The sequence below is a fragment of the Xyrauchen texanus genome, chromosome 8 (assembly GCF_025860055.1).
Source record: "Xyrauchen texanus isolate HMW12.3.18 chromosome 8, RBS_HiC_50CHRs, whole genome shotgun sequence".
Taxonomy (NCBI): Eukaryota; Metazoa; Chordata; class Actinopteri; order Cypriniformes; family Catostomidae; genus Xyrauchen; species Xyrauchen texanus.
Window position 1 is genome coordinate 26756202 of NC_068283.1, and position 13246 is coordinate 26769447.

A 13246-nucleotide genomic window follows, 5' to 3' on the forward strand; every position below is an offset into this window, starting at 1 on the left:
CGTGGCTTTGCGTTCAGTGGTTGTTGAAATGAATGTCCTCATGATGTATAAATAATAATTAATTATGACACTGTTTAGTGTTGTAAATTTATTTCTCAAGAGTCAAGACTTCCTCAAGCATACAGGTTTTAGGAAAGCATATCCAAAATGTTTTAATGTTTGTTTATACGTCATAAATAAAAAAAATTAACGTTCTTGACACCAGGGGGTGCTGCAGCACGTCTGATTCCCACGGCCATTCTTCCCATGCATTGAGAGTTAACTATAAAAACATAACGGCACACGGTCAGTTGCCACACCGCCGCAACTGAGGAGAGACGCATACATTTAACCGTGATATCCGAACAGCACAAATACTGAAGAAATAAAACCCCAACTATGTCTGAAGGCGATAACACCAGTGCAAATTTGTTGGTAAGTGGTCCGTTAACATATGTCGAAATAAACGTTTAATCATACCGGGTGTGTGCATGAAACTGGTTCCTTTAGCAATAAATACAGACTTGTGCTGCTTATGACCACATTTCTAAAAGTCAAGACTCGTTAATTATAGCTTGAGAAGTCAATTATTTGTTAACGACAAAGGTGTGATTGCTACTAATTGACGATCATTCGACAATTGAACTGCGTGATATGACGTAAATGTTAGCAAGCTAACCCTGTGCTACGTTACGGATTGCTCTCGTGGTCGTGCCTTACAAATGGTTTTCCGACGCAAACCATGGATCGATTTGTTTAGATTTTTAAGATTCTTGGATAAATACTTGAACTTGTAAAATAGCTTTGCTGGAGGCCAGCGAGACGAAACATCCTTGGAAAATATTTTTTTTAATAAAACTCCCCTTTAAACGTCTTTTGATGTAAGAGTTCAAAGAAATGACGTGTTAAGCTACCAAGAGCTCGAATCGAGTTTCATGCTTTTTAAAATCTATAATACGTCTATGTTTACGTTGTAGCCTGTCTTATGAAGGATGTGATCTTATAAAGTCGCTGATAAAGGAAGTGTCTGAGCTGGCCTTCTGTTTTTAGCACGAACAAGATTTCGTTTCGCAGTTGGATGTTTTATGTCACTAAAGTCATATGTGTTCTTTTTTAGTTTATATATATTACACGCAGAGCTCTGGAAAAAATTAAACGACCACTGCAAAATTACCAGTTTCTCTGTAATTAATATTTCTAGATATGTGTTTGAGTAAAATACAAATTTGTCTTATTCTATAAACCACTTGCAACATTTCTTCCAAATAAAAATATTGTCATTTTAGAGCATTTATTTGCAGAAATTGAAAACTGGTCAAAATAACAAAAAAGATGCAGTGTTTTCAGACCTCAGGTAATGTAAAGAAAACAAGTTAATACTAATGTTTTAATTTAGGAAGAGTTCAGAAATCAGTATTTGATGGAATAACCTTGATTTTTAGTCACAGCTTGCATGTATCTTGGCATGCTCTCTACTAGTCCTTCACATTGCTGTTGGGTGACTGTCACTCATGGTGCAAAAATTCAAGCAGCTCGGATTGTCTTTTTTTTTTTTTTTTGGCTTGTGCCCATCCATCTTCCTCTTGATCACATTCCAGAGGTTTTTAATGGGGTTAAGGTCTGGATATTGGGCTTGCCATGACAGGGTCTTTATCCAGTGGTCTCCAATCCACACCTTGATTGACCTGGCTGTGTGGTATGGAGCATTGTCATACTGGAAGAGACAACCCACAGAGTTGGGGAACATTGTCAGAACAGAAGGAAGCAAGTTTTCCAGTATAATCTTGTTACGTGGTTTGATTCATGCATCCTCACAAAGACATCTTTTGCCATTTTTGACCTAGTATTGACCTGCCAGCCTATTGCATACTGTGGCAACTTAAAAACAAACAGAAGGACAATGTTACACTTAATTTTATGAATCAAATAGCTTTCAGCTGTGTTTGATATAATGGCAAGTTATTTTCTAGTACCAAATTAGCAATTTAGCATGATTACTCAAGGAAGAGGTGTTGGAGTGATGGCTGCTGGAAATGGGGCCTCTATAGATATGATCAAAAATGACTTTTTTCAAATAGTGATGGTGCAGTTTTTTGCATCAGTAATGCCTGACTATACTTTGTGATCTGGTGAATTAAAGTACAGATTTTCGAAACCGCAAAATCTGTACATTTATTCCAAACTTTTCAGACTGGTTCGAACTGACAATCTATGGTAACTCCGATAACCACTGATGTGAGATGAATTATATTCTGAGATGTGGTTTGGCACTGTTTTGGCAGCACGAGGGGGACCTACACAATAATATTTTTTTTTACACTTGCACAATCCATTTCATTGGCTTTTGTTATCGACGGTCACTCGTTTGTCAGGACAGTGCACACAACTGATGATAAAGTTTTATCTTCTACTCGCCGAGTAAACGGATAGAACAGTGCATACGGGACGCTTAATGTATTTATGAAGCAACAACTATGCTATTTCATTTTAATGAATATCATGGCATAGATACATTTTTAATAATTAGATACTATGAAATAATTTACAATGCTTAAACAAAAATAATAATATAATCAGTTGAAGTAATAGTATTCAGTGTGATTTGATGGAGAATCAATATTTTGTTGTGCTTTTTAAGAGTTTTTTTTTTTTATAAGGTTCTAAAGAAAGAAACTGAAAAAACTGAGATACTCTTTTTAAACTATAGAACCATTTATTTAATCTTGTGGATGTTCCATGTTTTGTTCACAGCTCATACTGAATGTAAATGGCCAGTTTATGTAATGTGACTCATTCAGATTTTTTTTTTTTAACGTTGTTGAAGAAATTTAAAAAAGAAAGCTACTGAAGGACAAGATGGATCATGATGCATCGAATCAATTTATAATTGAAAGGTTACCCTTTGAATCATAATCGAATCATGAGGCCAGTGAAGATTCACACCTCTAATAAATTATATATATGTATATAAATTATTCAATTATTATTTGAGGCATGAAGGCTATACAAAGATTTAAATTGTATGAAGTCTTCAGTTTTTTGGCAAAGGTGTACAGTACACTATAGTCTTCAAAGACAAAGGACAACTGGCTCTAACAAGGACAGAAAGAGATGTGGAAGGCCAGATGTACAACTAAACAAGAGGATAAGTACATCAGTTGAAAGAACTTGGACAACATATAATTGGGAAAGAGTGTTATGGATCTTAACCCCATTGAACTTTTGTGGGATCAGCTAGACTGTAAGGTGCATGAGAAGTGACAGCTGGAATGCCAATCATCTGCAAAGCGGTCATTGCTGCAAGTGGAGGATTGTTTTGATGAGAACACTTTTAAGTTCAATCTGAATTTTTTTTTTTTCAAATTGTAATGGTAAATGTTTATGTTAATGTCCTGATTATACATTGTGATCAGTTGAATGCCAATTTGGTGAATAAAAGTACCAATTTCTGTCCTCCAAACTTTTGGCCACCAGTTTACATCATAAACTACATTTTGTGTCCGCATCGATTTAACATTGCTGACATTCCAGTAGAAAGTGTTCAATACCCATCCCAATACACTCCTATTTTAGATAATGTTATGGCATCAGTTGAATTAAAATTAATTATTCTTATTGTGTTATTGACTGAAACATTCCTGTAGGCTCAAGAAACGAGTCAGCTGGAAGAACAATTGCAAGGATGGGGAGAGATTATTCTGGCTGGAGATCATTTTCTTCGGTGGGAGAGGCCATGGTACCCTGGAGCATTAGTGGGCGTCTCCACAGTCCTCTTCACGTGAGTCTACAGTTCATAATCCCAGATGATCTTTACCATGATCTTTGTTTCCTCACTTGGGTCTGTAATGTTTCAATTTCTAGATAATTACACATCACAAATTCCTATTCTCCAGTCACATCTATAATGTAACCTATTTGGTGTGTTCTCACCAAGTTTCTCACATAATCTATAGGGAACCTTTCATCTAAAAGTGCTAAACAAATTCTTACAAGATGAACTGTCATTTCTGTGCCACTAGCATCATTAAATTAAATGCAAAATTCATTGTTTGCAAACAGGTTTCCATTGTAACATTATTTGTTGACTACACATTATTAGATGGATGTGTTTTGTCTTCTGTTTTTGGCAGGCTGATCTACTATTTGGACCCCTCTGTGCTTACCAGTCTGTCCTGCACTGTAATGATTCTGTGTCTGGCTGATTACCTGGTACCCACTCTTGCCCCCCGTGTCTTTGGTTCCAACAAATGGTGGGTAAAAGTAAACGAATACAATCCTGTTGTTTTAAAGCTGGGCTTAAAGAGCAACATGCAGGTTGAATTTATAACTGAATTAATACTTTATATTGTCTGCAGAGGTCTTTTAAAAACACATATGTAGAAATTACTAATTAAATCTCATTTGATGTAGAGATTTTGATGAAAATGTGCTAGGCTCTGGAATACGCCTTTCCCGCTATCAACGCGTCATATGACGTAGGGCGAGGCAAACAAAAGAGCTCGCGGTCAGCTCTCATTGTGGGTGTTGATGTAGTTAGAGCAGTACAGAACGTTTTAGAGAAGCCATAATGGTAAATTATTGTGTTTTCCAGCCTGTCAGGACATCGTGTCCATCATTTTCCTTCTAGAAAAAACAAGGCTTTTCGGTCTTGAGTGCGTTTTGTGCAGGTGAAGAGAGCAGACTTCACTGCCGCGTCTGTTACCACACACTCGGTCGTTTGTGGCGCACATTTCACTCCGGAGAATTATCGACCTGGAGATTTGTTGGAGTCTCGGATGGGATTTCGGAGTAAGGACCACGTGCGGCTGATTACTGATGCTGTTCCCTCGGTGCACTCGATGGAATCAAGTCCACCGTCAAAGTTTACACCGGATTTTGGCGCGGGCTGGACTGGAGGACAAATTGCTAACGTTAGCAGACATTCTGTGCAACGAAAACGAGGACTTAGCAGAGTAAGTCTTACTTTTAATTATTTTAACTCTTAATTTGCTCATAATCATAGGCCTGTGGGCCATCATAGGCATGTTCGTCCACACCGGAGAACTCGGTTTCTTCATTCGCATTCATTGTAACCTGAGCTTGAACTTGACCAGACTCCCTCGCCCATCGTCACTTCCGGTTAGTGCTTTATAGACGCGGAAGTTATTTTATCACAATTTATCTCAAAATATCGTTAATGGCTAAATATATAGTACTCCAGTTCAGAAAATCTAGTTGTTTTATCATCAACATACACTATGCTATATAGGGGTGTCCAACCTGCATGTTGCTCTTTAAAGTGATTGTTCACTCAAATACAGTTTGTGCACGCCCTCATATTGTTATAAACTTGTATGAATTTCTTTCTTCCATGGAACACAAAAAGAGACGTTTGGCAGACTGTTACATTCAGTCACAATTCATTTTTATTTAATTATTTTTAATTCAGTTAAGTTAAAGTGAATGATGACTCATTCTGCTTAATGCCTTGGCATGTTCCACGAAATAAATTAATGTTTGGAACAACATGAGGGTGAGTAAATAATGAAGCCTTTTTGTGTTGCCTTTAAGTTGCCTTTGAGAAGGGTCTGCTTGTGAGTTTAACCTCGAGTGGCACTTTTGTCTTAAGAATTTAAATGTATTATACTGAAAGACATTTCAACACTTCAGATCCCCTAAGAACATGTATAGGTACTTGCACAGTATGTACATTCTTGCCCTTCCTGGTTTCTTTTTAGTCCATCTCCCCTGGCAATTTCTGTTGCTCTAGTTTGCGATCCAGAGTCTTGAGTGTCTTTGAGTGACAGGTTGCAGTTGCTGCTGGGTGTTCAGTGTCAGCACGGTGCTGGTTTGACTCAGATATCCGCTGTGCTGATCCAAGCTGTACTCTCTGCAGAGACACGGCAACACCAAGAGGTCTTGCTATGCACCTCATGTTCTGCAGAGCAAGTCTAGATCAGAGCTGGGTGTTTATTTTAGAGTCTGGCAGTGTCCTGTGGACATTGGGCTTAACTTTGAATATGGTCATGTTTTATGGCCAGAAATAAAATGCAGTGCCTAAGCACAAATGGATGCATATTGCCTCTGAATCTGTGGACTGGATAAATAAATGATTTTGTTTTTCAGTGCATTGCATGGTTGTGCATAAGTTTTGCGAAAGTCAAATGAAACGGCTTATCGAACAAGAAAAAAAGGTTGGGCCTTAATTTGATTTTGTACATTGGTTGTGGATTGGTATTTGCCCCATTTCTGATTTATTCTGTTTTTATGTATCTCTAATACTACATTGTTTTGAAAATTCAAACACAATCTAACATAAAACAAAGGCAATCTGAGTAAACCCAAAATACAGTTTTTAAATTGTAATGTTATTTATTGATGCAAAAAAGTTATCCAATACCAGCTGGGCCTGAATGAAAAATGATTTGCTCCCTTAGTTTCTAAATCCCCAAATCTATGAAAATGGGGTCCAACTGGACTAGACACACCCAGGCCTGATTACTGCCACCCCTGTTCAATCAAATCAACACCTAAATAGAACTTTTTCAGCAGCATGAAGTTGGCTAAAAGGTCTCACCTGGTAGCAAACTATGACAAGGTCGAAAGAAATTCCAGAAATTATGAGTGGAAAAAGTCGATTGAAATGCTTCAGTCTGGGAATGGTTAAAAAGCTATTTCAAAGGCTCTGGAACTCCAAAGAAGCACAGTGAGAGCCATTATATCCAAATGAAGAGAACTTGGCACAGTAGTGAACCTTCCCAGAAGTGGACTGCATCCAAGGAACCGCAGGCCTCTCTTGCATCAATAAAGGTCACCATTCATGACTCTACTATCAGAAAGACACTGATCAAAAATGCCATCCATGGAAGTGTGGCTAGGAGAAAACCACTGCTAACCCAGATGAGCATTAAGGCTTGTCTGAATTATGCCAAAACACACCTTGATGATCCTCGAACCTTTTGGAAAAATGTTCTGTGGACTGATGAGAGGAAATTCAAACACAGAATTTCACAAAAAGAACATCATATCTACGGGTCAAGCATGGTGGTGGTAGTGTGATGGTGACTGGATGCTTTGCTGCTTCAGGGCCAGGGCGACTTGCAATAATTGAAAGAAACATGAATTATGGACTCTACCAGAAAATCCTAAAGGAGAACGTCTGGTCATCAGTCTGAGTTGAAGCTCAAGCGCAACTGGATTATGCAGCAAGATAATCATTCAGCTTTCCTGACCAATCATTGGGTGGTGTCATTATGATTCTGATTGCCACTGGACTGTATTTTGGTTCCGGAAGCAATGTTAGAACAACCAAAGTGAGCAATCCAGATGGAGAGCAGGAACCATCTTAACCACTGGCTGTCATAACTCAAAATAGTTAATCATATCAACGTAATTCACCTCAGGCCATCGCTTACTTTACCTGTTCCTTAAACTTAAATGGGTGAGGTGCTGTTAAAAGACATTCATTCTGTAAAGTCTATATACAGCACTATGGAGCCACATGCTTTTTTGGCAATTTGTACATATTTAAACAGCAATAGTAAACAGCATATTATCTGCCAAGAAAATGCACCAATGCAAGTGAAAACACTGGAGACCAGAAAACAAAAACAGGCTTCTGGTAAGAATCTTGGGGCACTTTAGCATTCAGGAAAAAAGTGGATTGAATGTGTGGTCAGAGGTGTGCGTTTTATAGTCATTTTATAACAGTTTTGTTGTGCATTCAATCAGAATTTAGAGTTTTTACTATCCTTTTTACAATTCTGAATTTATGTGTCTGAAATTCTTGATTATGATTGGTCAATCGTGGCATTCTGTGCAAATATTTATGTATAATGACATGACCACTAAACTGAATAATTTCAAAGCTGTGCTACTTTCATCTTTCTTGTTTCACTCTTCGCCCATATTAGAATAATTTAAGATCAGTATTTCTTGACCATTTATTTAATAAATGGTTACAATATGCAGTATAACATGCTGTCGGCTTATTGCAAAATAAACCCTGACAAGGTGTTGCAACACCCCCTGTCTGTGTTGATTTTATGATAATGGCCTGCTGACTGTTCATTATTACTGGCATATATGCAGGGTTGGGAGGGTTACTTTTAAATTTATTCCAATACAGATTACAGAATACATGCTGTAAAATTTAATTTGTAACTTATTCCGTTAGATTGTTCCAACGTGAATTTTCTTGATAAAAAAAAATATGATCGTGTCTGGTAACGTGCATGTAAAATGGCTAGAATTAGCATTTTAGCTTAACATAAAGCTGACAATTTACACAAGGTTTATTTCCACTTCTTCTGCTCCAAAATTACTTCAAACGTACTTCTCTGTCTGCTCGTATGAATGTAACTCATCATAAAGTGTTTCACCTCTATTCAAATGCACTTTGGATCGCATAATTTATATGTATAAATGTTTTCCATCTGAAAGGACTATTTACTAAATGAAACAAATGACAATAAAATGCAAAGTAATCTCTTCAGTAATCAAAATACGTTTTGAATGTAACTGTATTCTAATTACCAATTATTTAAATTGTAACTAGTGGAATACAGTTACTTCTACGTTAAATACGTAATCCCATTACATGTGTTCCGTTACTCCCCAACCCTGCATATGTCAGAAAGCCAATGTTTAACATGTTTTCTGAGGAGTGTTATATTGTTCCTGCACAGGACCACAGAACAGCAGCAACGTTTCCATGAGATCTGTGGGAACCTTGTGAAGACCCAGCACCGGGTGCTCAGCTGGTGGAAACGTCTGTTTGCCCTGAAGGAAGAAAAGCCTAAAATGGTACATGGCATTATATTTCACATATTTCATGACTTCAACAGCATCTTCATTGTTACTAGGGCTGGGTATTGATAGGGCTGGGTATTTCCAGATTCAATTTGATTTTGATTCTCAATTCAATATCGATTAATATTGGTTTATTTCAGTTATGTCTCATTGCTTGCATATAAAAGAAATTCTCTCCCAGCTAATGCTGTTAATTATACAGGCAACCATTTAACTAGGTTCATTAGGAAAGTATTAGTTTTACTAATTACATTTTATTACTTATTCATCATTTTGGTCACATTTTGCCTTTTTAAAAAGAAACAAATGTATTCAGTCAATAAGATTATATTTAATTTGTTGCATATTTATTGTTAAATTGCATAATTTGTACAATTTATAAGTATTTACATTTGTTGAACACGTGCTAATACCGGTACGGTCGCTTTAAAAAAAAACGGCATTTCTGTAAGCGGTGCCTTTAAATGAGCGCATGTTAACTAGAGAGGACTCGAATTGCTTTACCTCATCTGTGTTTTGCATGATTATAATTAAATGGTTTTTTGTAGTTTTTGATCAACAACTGACTCTAAAAACAGAAAGGGTATTAAAAGAGACAGTATTCAATGACAAATGGGTTGCGTGGATCTTGTCTGACACATTACACGGAACAACATTTACTCTCAACACTGTGAAAGAATCTCGCTACTGAACACTTCACAAATACTGGTGAGTGAAATGTAAACATTTGCCAAAAATATATTCAGTTTAGTCGCATAGCGGGAATTTTGGTTGCAAATGCGAGTGATTTCGTCTCATCGTAGTGGAGGGCTGTGCATTGAGTGAAATCTCAATCTTGGGATTTAAGAATCAATATTGAGATCGTTCAAATGGAGATTGCAATTAATCTGGAAAACTATTTTTACCCACCCCTAATTGTTACACGTCTGAGCAACTCACAAGTGTCACGTGAGATGTTTTCTAGCAAACCAATCACAACTCGCACCACTGAGTAGACTTTCTTATTACTGTTACTCAGCAGTTGGAACAAACGTGAGCCTCACCCTTGCGTTTCCATTTACATCATGTAACTTCTGCAAAAATCTGCAAACACAATATGCCTCTATATAACACATTTGTTTTACTTCTCTACAGTATTTCCTCTCTGTGATCAGCAGTCTTGTGGCTGTGGCCTGGATTGGACAACAAGTGCATAACCTCTTCCTCACTTACTTGATCGGTATGTACACTGTTTATGTTGGGCTAGAGGTTTACAGAGTTAAGCAAACTTGTAACATCATGAAGAAATCCCATGTGCTGAAAAGGCCCCTGGGATAACATTATGCAATGCACTGTTACAAAATCACAAATCGATGTTGATTTTTAAAATCTCTGATTTTAAAAGTCTGGTACCTGAAATTTGCCTTTCATGGAAGTGACTACTGCATATTTCATTTTGAAACTAGGTGTGAAGTGTTTTCTACGAAGGCTTCATGTAACCAGGTTATCATAGATATTGTTAATTCGTGTGCTCAACTGAATTGCTGTAGCAGTCCCTATCACTGAACAGTTTGCTGTTTCAGGCAAACATGGCCATGATTCACAGCGTCAGCATAGATTACTTGCTGATTTTTGTTGTTGTTTGCAGAGTGCAGATTTAATTCTTGAAATCCATTACATGCTATACATTTACTTTTGTAAATAACATACATTTTAAATGTGCAGATGGAAGGGCACAAAAAAAGAGGACATTGTATTTAGGTCATTAAATATGCTACCACTTACTCCATGTGCACAAGATTGTTAGAGATGGTTCAGCCAAAAATGAAAATTCTCATCATTTACTCACCCTCATGCCATCCCAGATGTGACTTTTGTTTTCTGTAGAACACAAACTAACTTTTAGAAACACATTTCAGATCTGTAGGTCCATACAATGCAAGTGAATGGTGACCACACCATTTATAGTTTCAAAAATCCCAAAGAGGAAACTTAGGAGTAATCCATAAGACTCCAGTGCTAAATCCATATCTTCAGAAGCAATATAATATGTGTGGGTGAGAAACCGAACAGTAAAAGTCCTTTTTTACTCTAAATCTCCACAGATGTGAAAGTGAAACTAAACTGGAACCACATGTGACTTTCAGGTGTAAAAGTGAAAGTAGAGATTTAGAGTAAAAAGGACTTAAATTTTGATTGGTTCTCACCCACACCAATCAGATCGCATCTGAAGATATGGATTTAACCACTGAAGTCTATGGATTACTTACCATGTTTCTTTTATTTGATTTTTGGAGCTACAAAGGTCTGATCACCATTCACTTGCATTGTATGGACCTACAGAGCTGAGATATTCTTCTAAAAATCTTCACTTGTGTTCTGCAGTTCAGAAAGTCATGCACATGTGAGATGGCACGAGGGTGAGTAAACGAGATAGTTCAACAAATGTGAAAATTATCCTTTTAAATGTGTTTATAGCAATTCACTGTGATCTTGTCTGCTTGCAACAAACACTTAGCTCAAAGGTTGTTTAGGTCACATTCACATTGTCTAAATGGCACAAAGATCCAAAGTCACTGATATTGAGCCTACTGTTAGATTATCAGATGGCTGTATTTCTCCACTGTGACAAGTTGCCACCCCAGTATTAGCAGAGTAATGTAATCTCTTTGAGGCATTTCTTAAGAAATGGATTAATTGTCTGTACATTTTTCCTGTTTTGTATTTCACAGTGAGCTTCCTTCTGCTTCTCCCTGGACTCAACCAGCATGGTATCATCACCAAATATGCTGGCATGGCAAAGAGGGAGATCAACAAGCTACTCAAACAGAAGGAGAAGAAGAATGATTAAAAGAAAATGCTTTGAAATATTAGAGTGAAAAGTTGAAAGAATTAGACCTTTTAAACATCTCCCCTGCTTATCAGCAACCGACCTGAAGACCAACTTCAAGCTGTTGCAGAAACTGATAGCTGATAAAGTGAAAATATCCATAAAAATATATGCATATATCACTTCAAACCATTTTGTTTGGGGGTTTTTCCCCCAAAAAAATTCAGTTTAAATGAGAATTTTTCCATCTCTTTAAATAAATAAAACACTGATGCATTAATTTCAGATCTTTCATCCATGTATTTGCATGTCATAGTAAATGTGTTAAGTCTGTGCGTATGAAGACTGCTTTATTGCGTGCAGTCCATTTGCATGCCAGCAAGGCAACCACTGAACAACATTTAATTCAATCAGGCATAGAACACATTATCATAAAATCTTCAAATGTAGCCTGTTTTTCCTTGGGATGACTTGGAAACATGTATTTGCACACTGTTCTGAAAATTGCACTGGAAAAACCGAAGTAACTGGAGTGAAAGCTTGTTTGTGTGGGGCAATTTAGACCCATACTGCTGTACTAGTGTAGACCTCATAGCTCTAGCCATTTCCCAATCCAACATCTGGTGCTGGGCTGTAAATATACATTTTCATTTTCACTCTTTGTATTTCTCTGTTTCTAGTAGCTTGTGTATGTCTTTTTTCATGCTTTTAACTGTCATTTTATGTTTGTGTTCACAACAATAAACTATTATTCAAGCCAAATTTCGGTTGTTGGTGTTTATTTAAAATTTTTGATCCTGCTGACCAGTCATCACTGCCTCAACAGATGACACCATAAAAATTAAGGTGAAAATTATGTAATGTTACGGCTTTGTACTCTAAAGTTTGACATCACTTCGGGTTTCTCTTTTAGAGGCCTTCATTTTAAAACAAAAAATATTGTTGGCAATTACAGATGTGAACGTACAGTATCCATTTTAAAATGTAAAAATCAAAGAGAGCATGTCAAATTTGCACTGCTTTGAATCCATGATATATGGTTCAACCAGTGCTTCCAATATAATACTATCGGGAAATGACATGAGCCAGACTCCAATCAATGTAATGTATTTGTCAGTCACAGTCAAGATTATGAGAGAAATGGCCATTGAAATAAACTTTTTAAAACCTTTTATTAAAATTTACTTTCCAACTGCACATGAATGTGCTTAGACAAATACAAATATTTTATGATGCTGTAGACCTTTTGGTGAGCTGTAACTCATTCCACATGCTGGGCAGATGAAAGGCTTTCCTCCAGTATGCACTCTTTCAGGATCTTTCAGATTTCCTGACTGGGTGAAATGTTTTTCACAAAGTGAGCACTTGTAAGGTTTTCTCTTATATGGATTATTTTGTGTGAATAATCATCCAATCTCCTGTTTCAAAGAGCTGTAGGCATTCCCACTCTTAATGCACTTGTTTTAACACCCGGATGTCTTTTCTGGTGAACTTGAAAATGTGAATGCCATAAAATACTCTTTCCACAAACATTACACAAGGCATTCTATGGCTTGTGTATTCTATCTGTATGGATATGATTGTGCAGACAAATTAACAAGTCGCGAGCAGAAATAACAAAACCGCAAGTCACGCAGATCTGAACACACGTTATTTTCTGCACACATG

The 13246-nt window shown here is 37.0% G+C and overlaps 1 protein-coding gene across 1 annotated transcript; it reads left to right on the forward strand.

Moving 5' to 3' along the window:
- Positions 1–246: 246 nt before the first annotated feature.
- Positions 247–12340, forward strand: LOC127648438 (ADP-ribosylation factor-like protein 6-interacting protein 1). Its single transcript, XM_052133113.1, has 6 exons — positions 247–414; positions 3624–3757; positions 4110–4229; positions 8646–8763; positions 9904–9988; positions 11481–12340. The coding sequence occupies exons 1-6, from the start codon at positions 379–381 to the stop codon at positions 11597–11599; spliced, it is 612 nt and encodes a 203-aa protein (XP_051989073.1). The 5' UTR covers positions 247–378; the 3' UTR covers positions 11600–12340.
- The last annotated feature ends 906 nt before the right edge of the window (positions 12341–13246 follow it).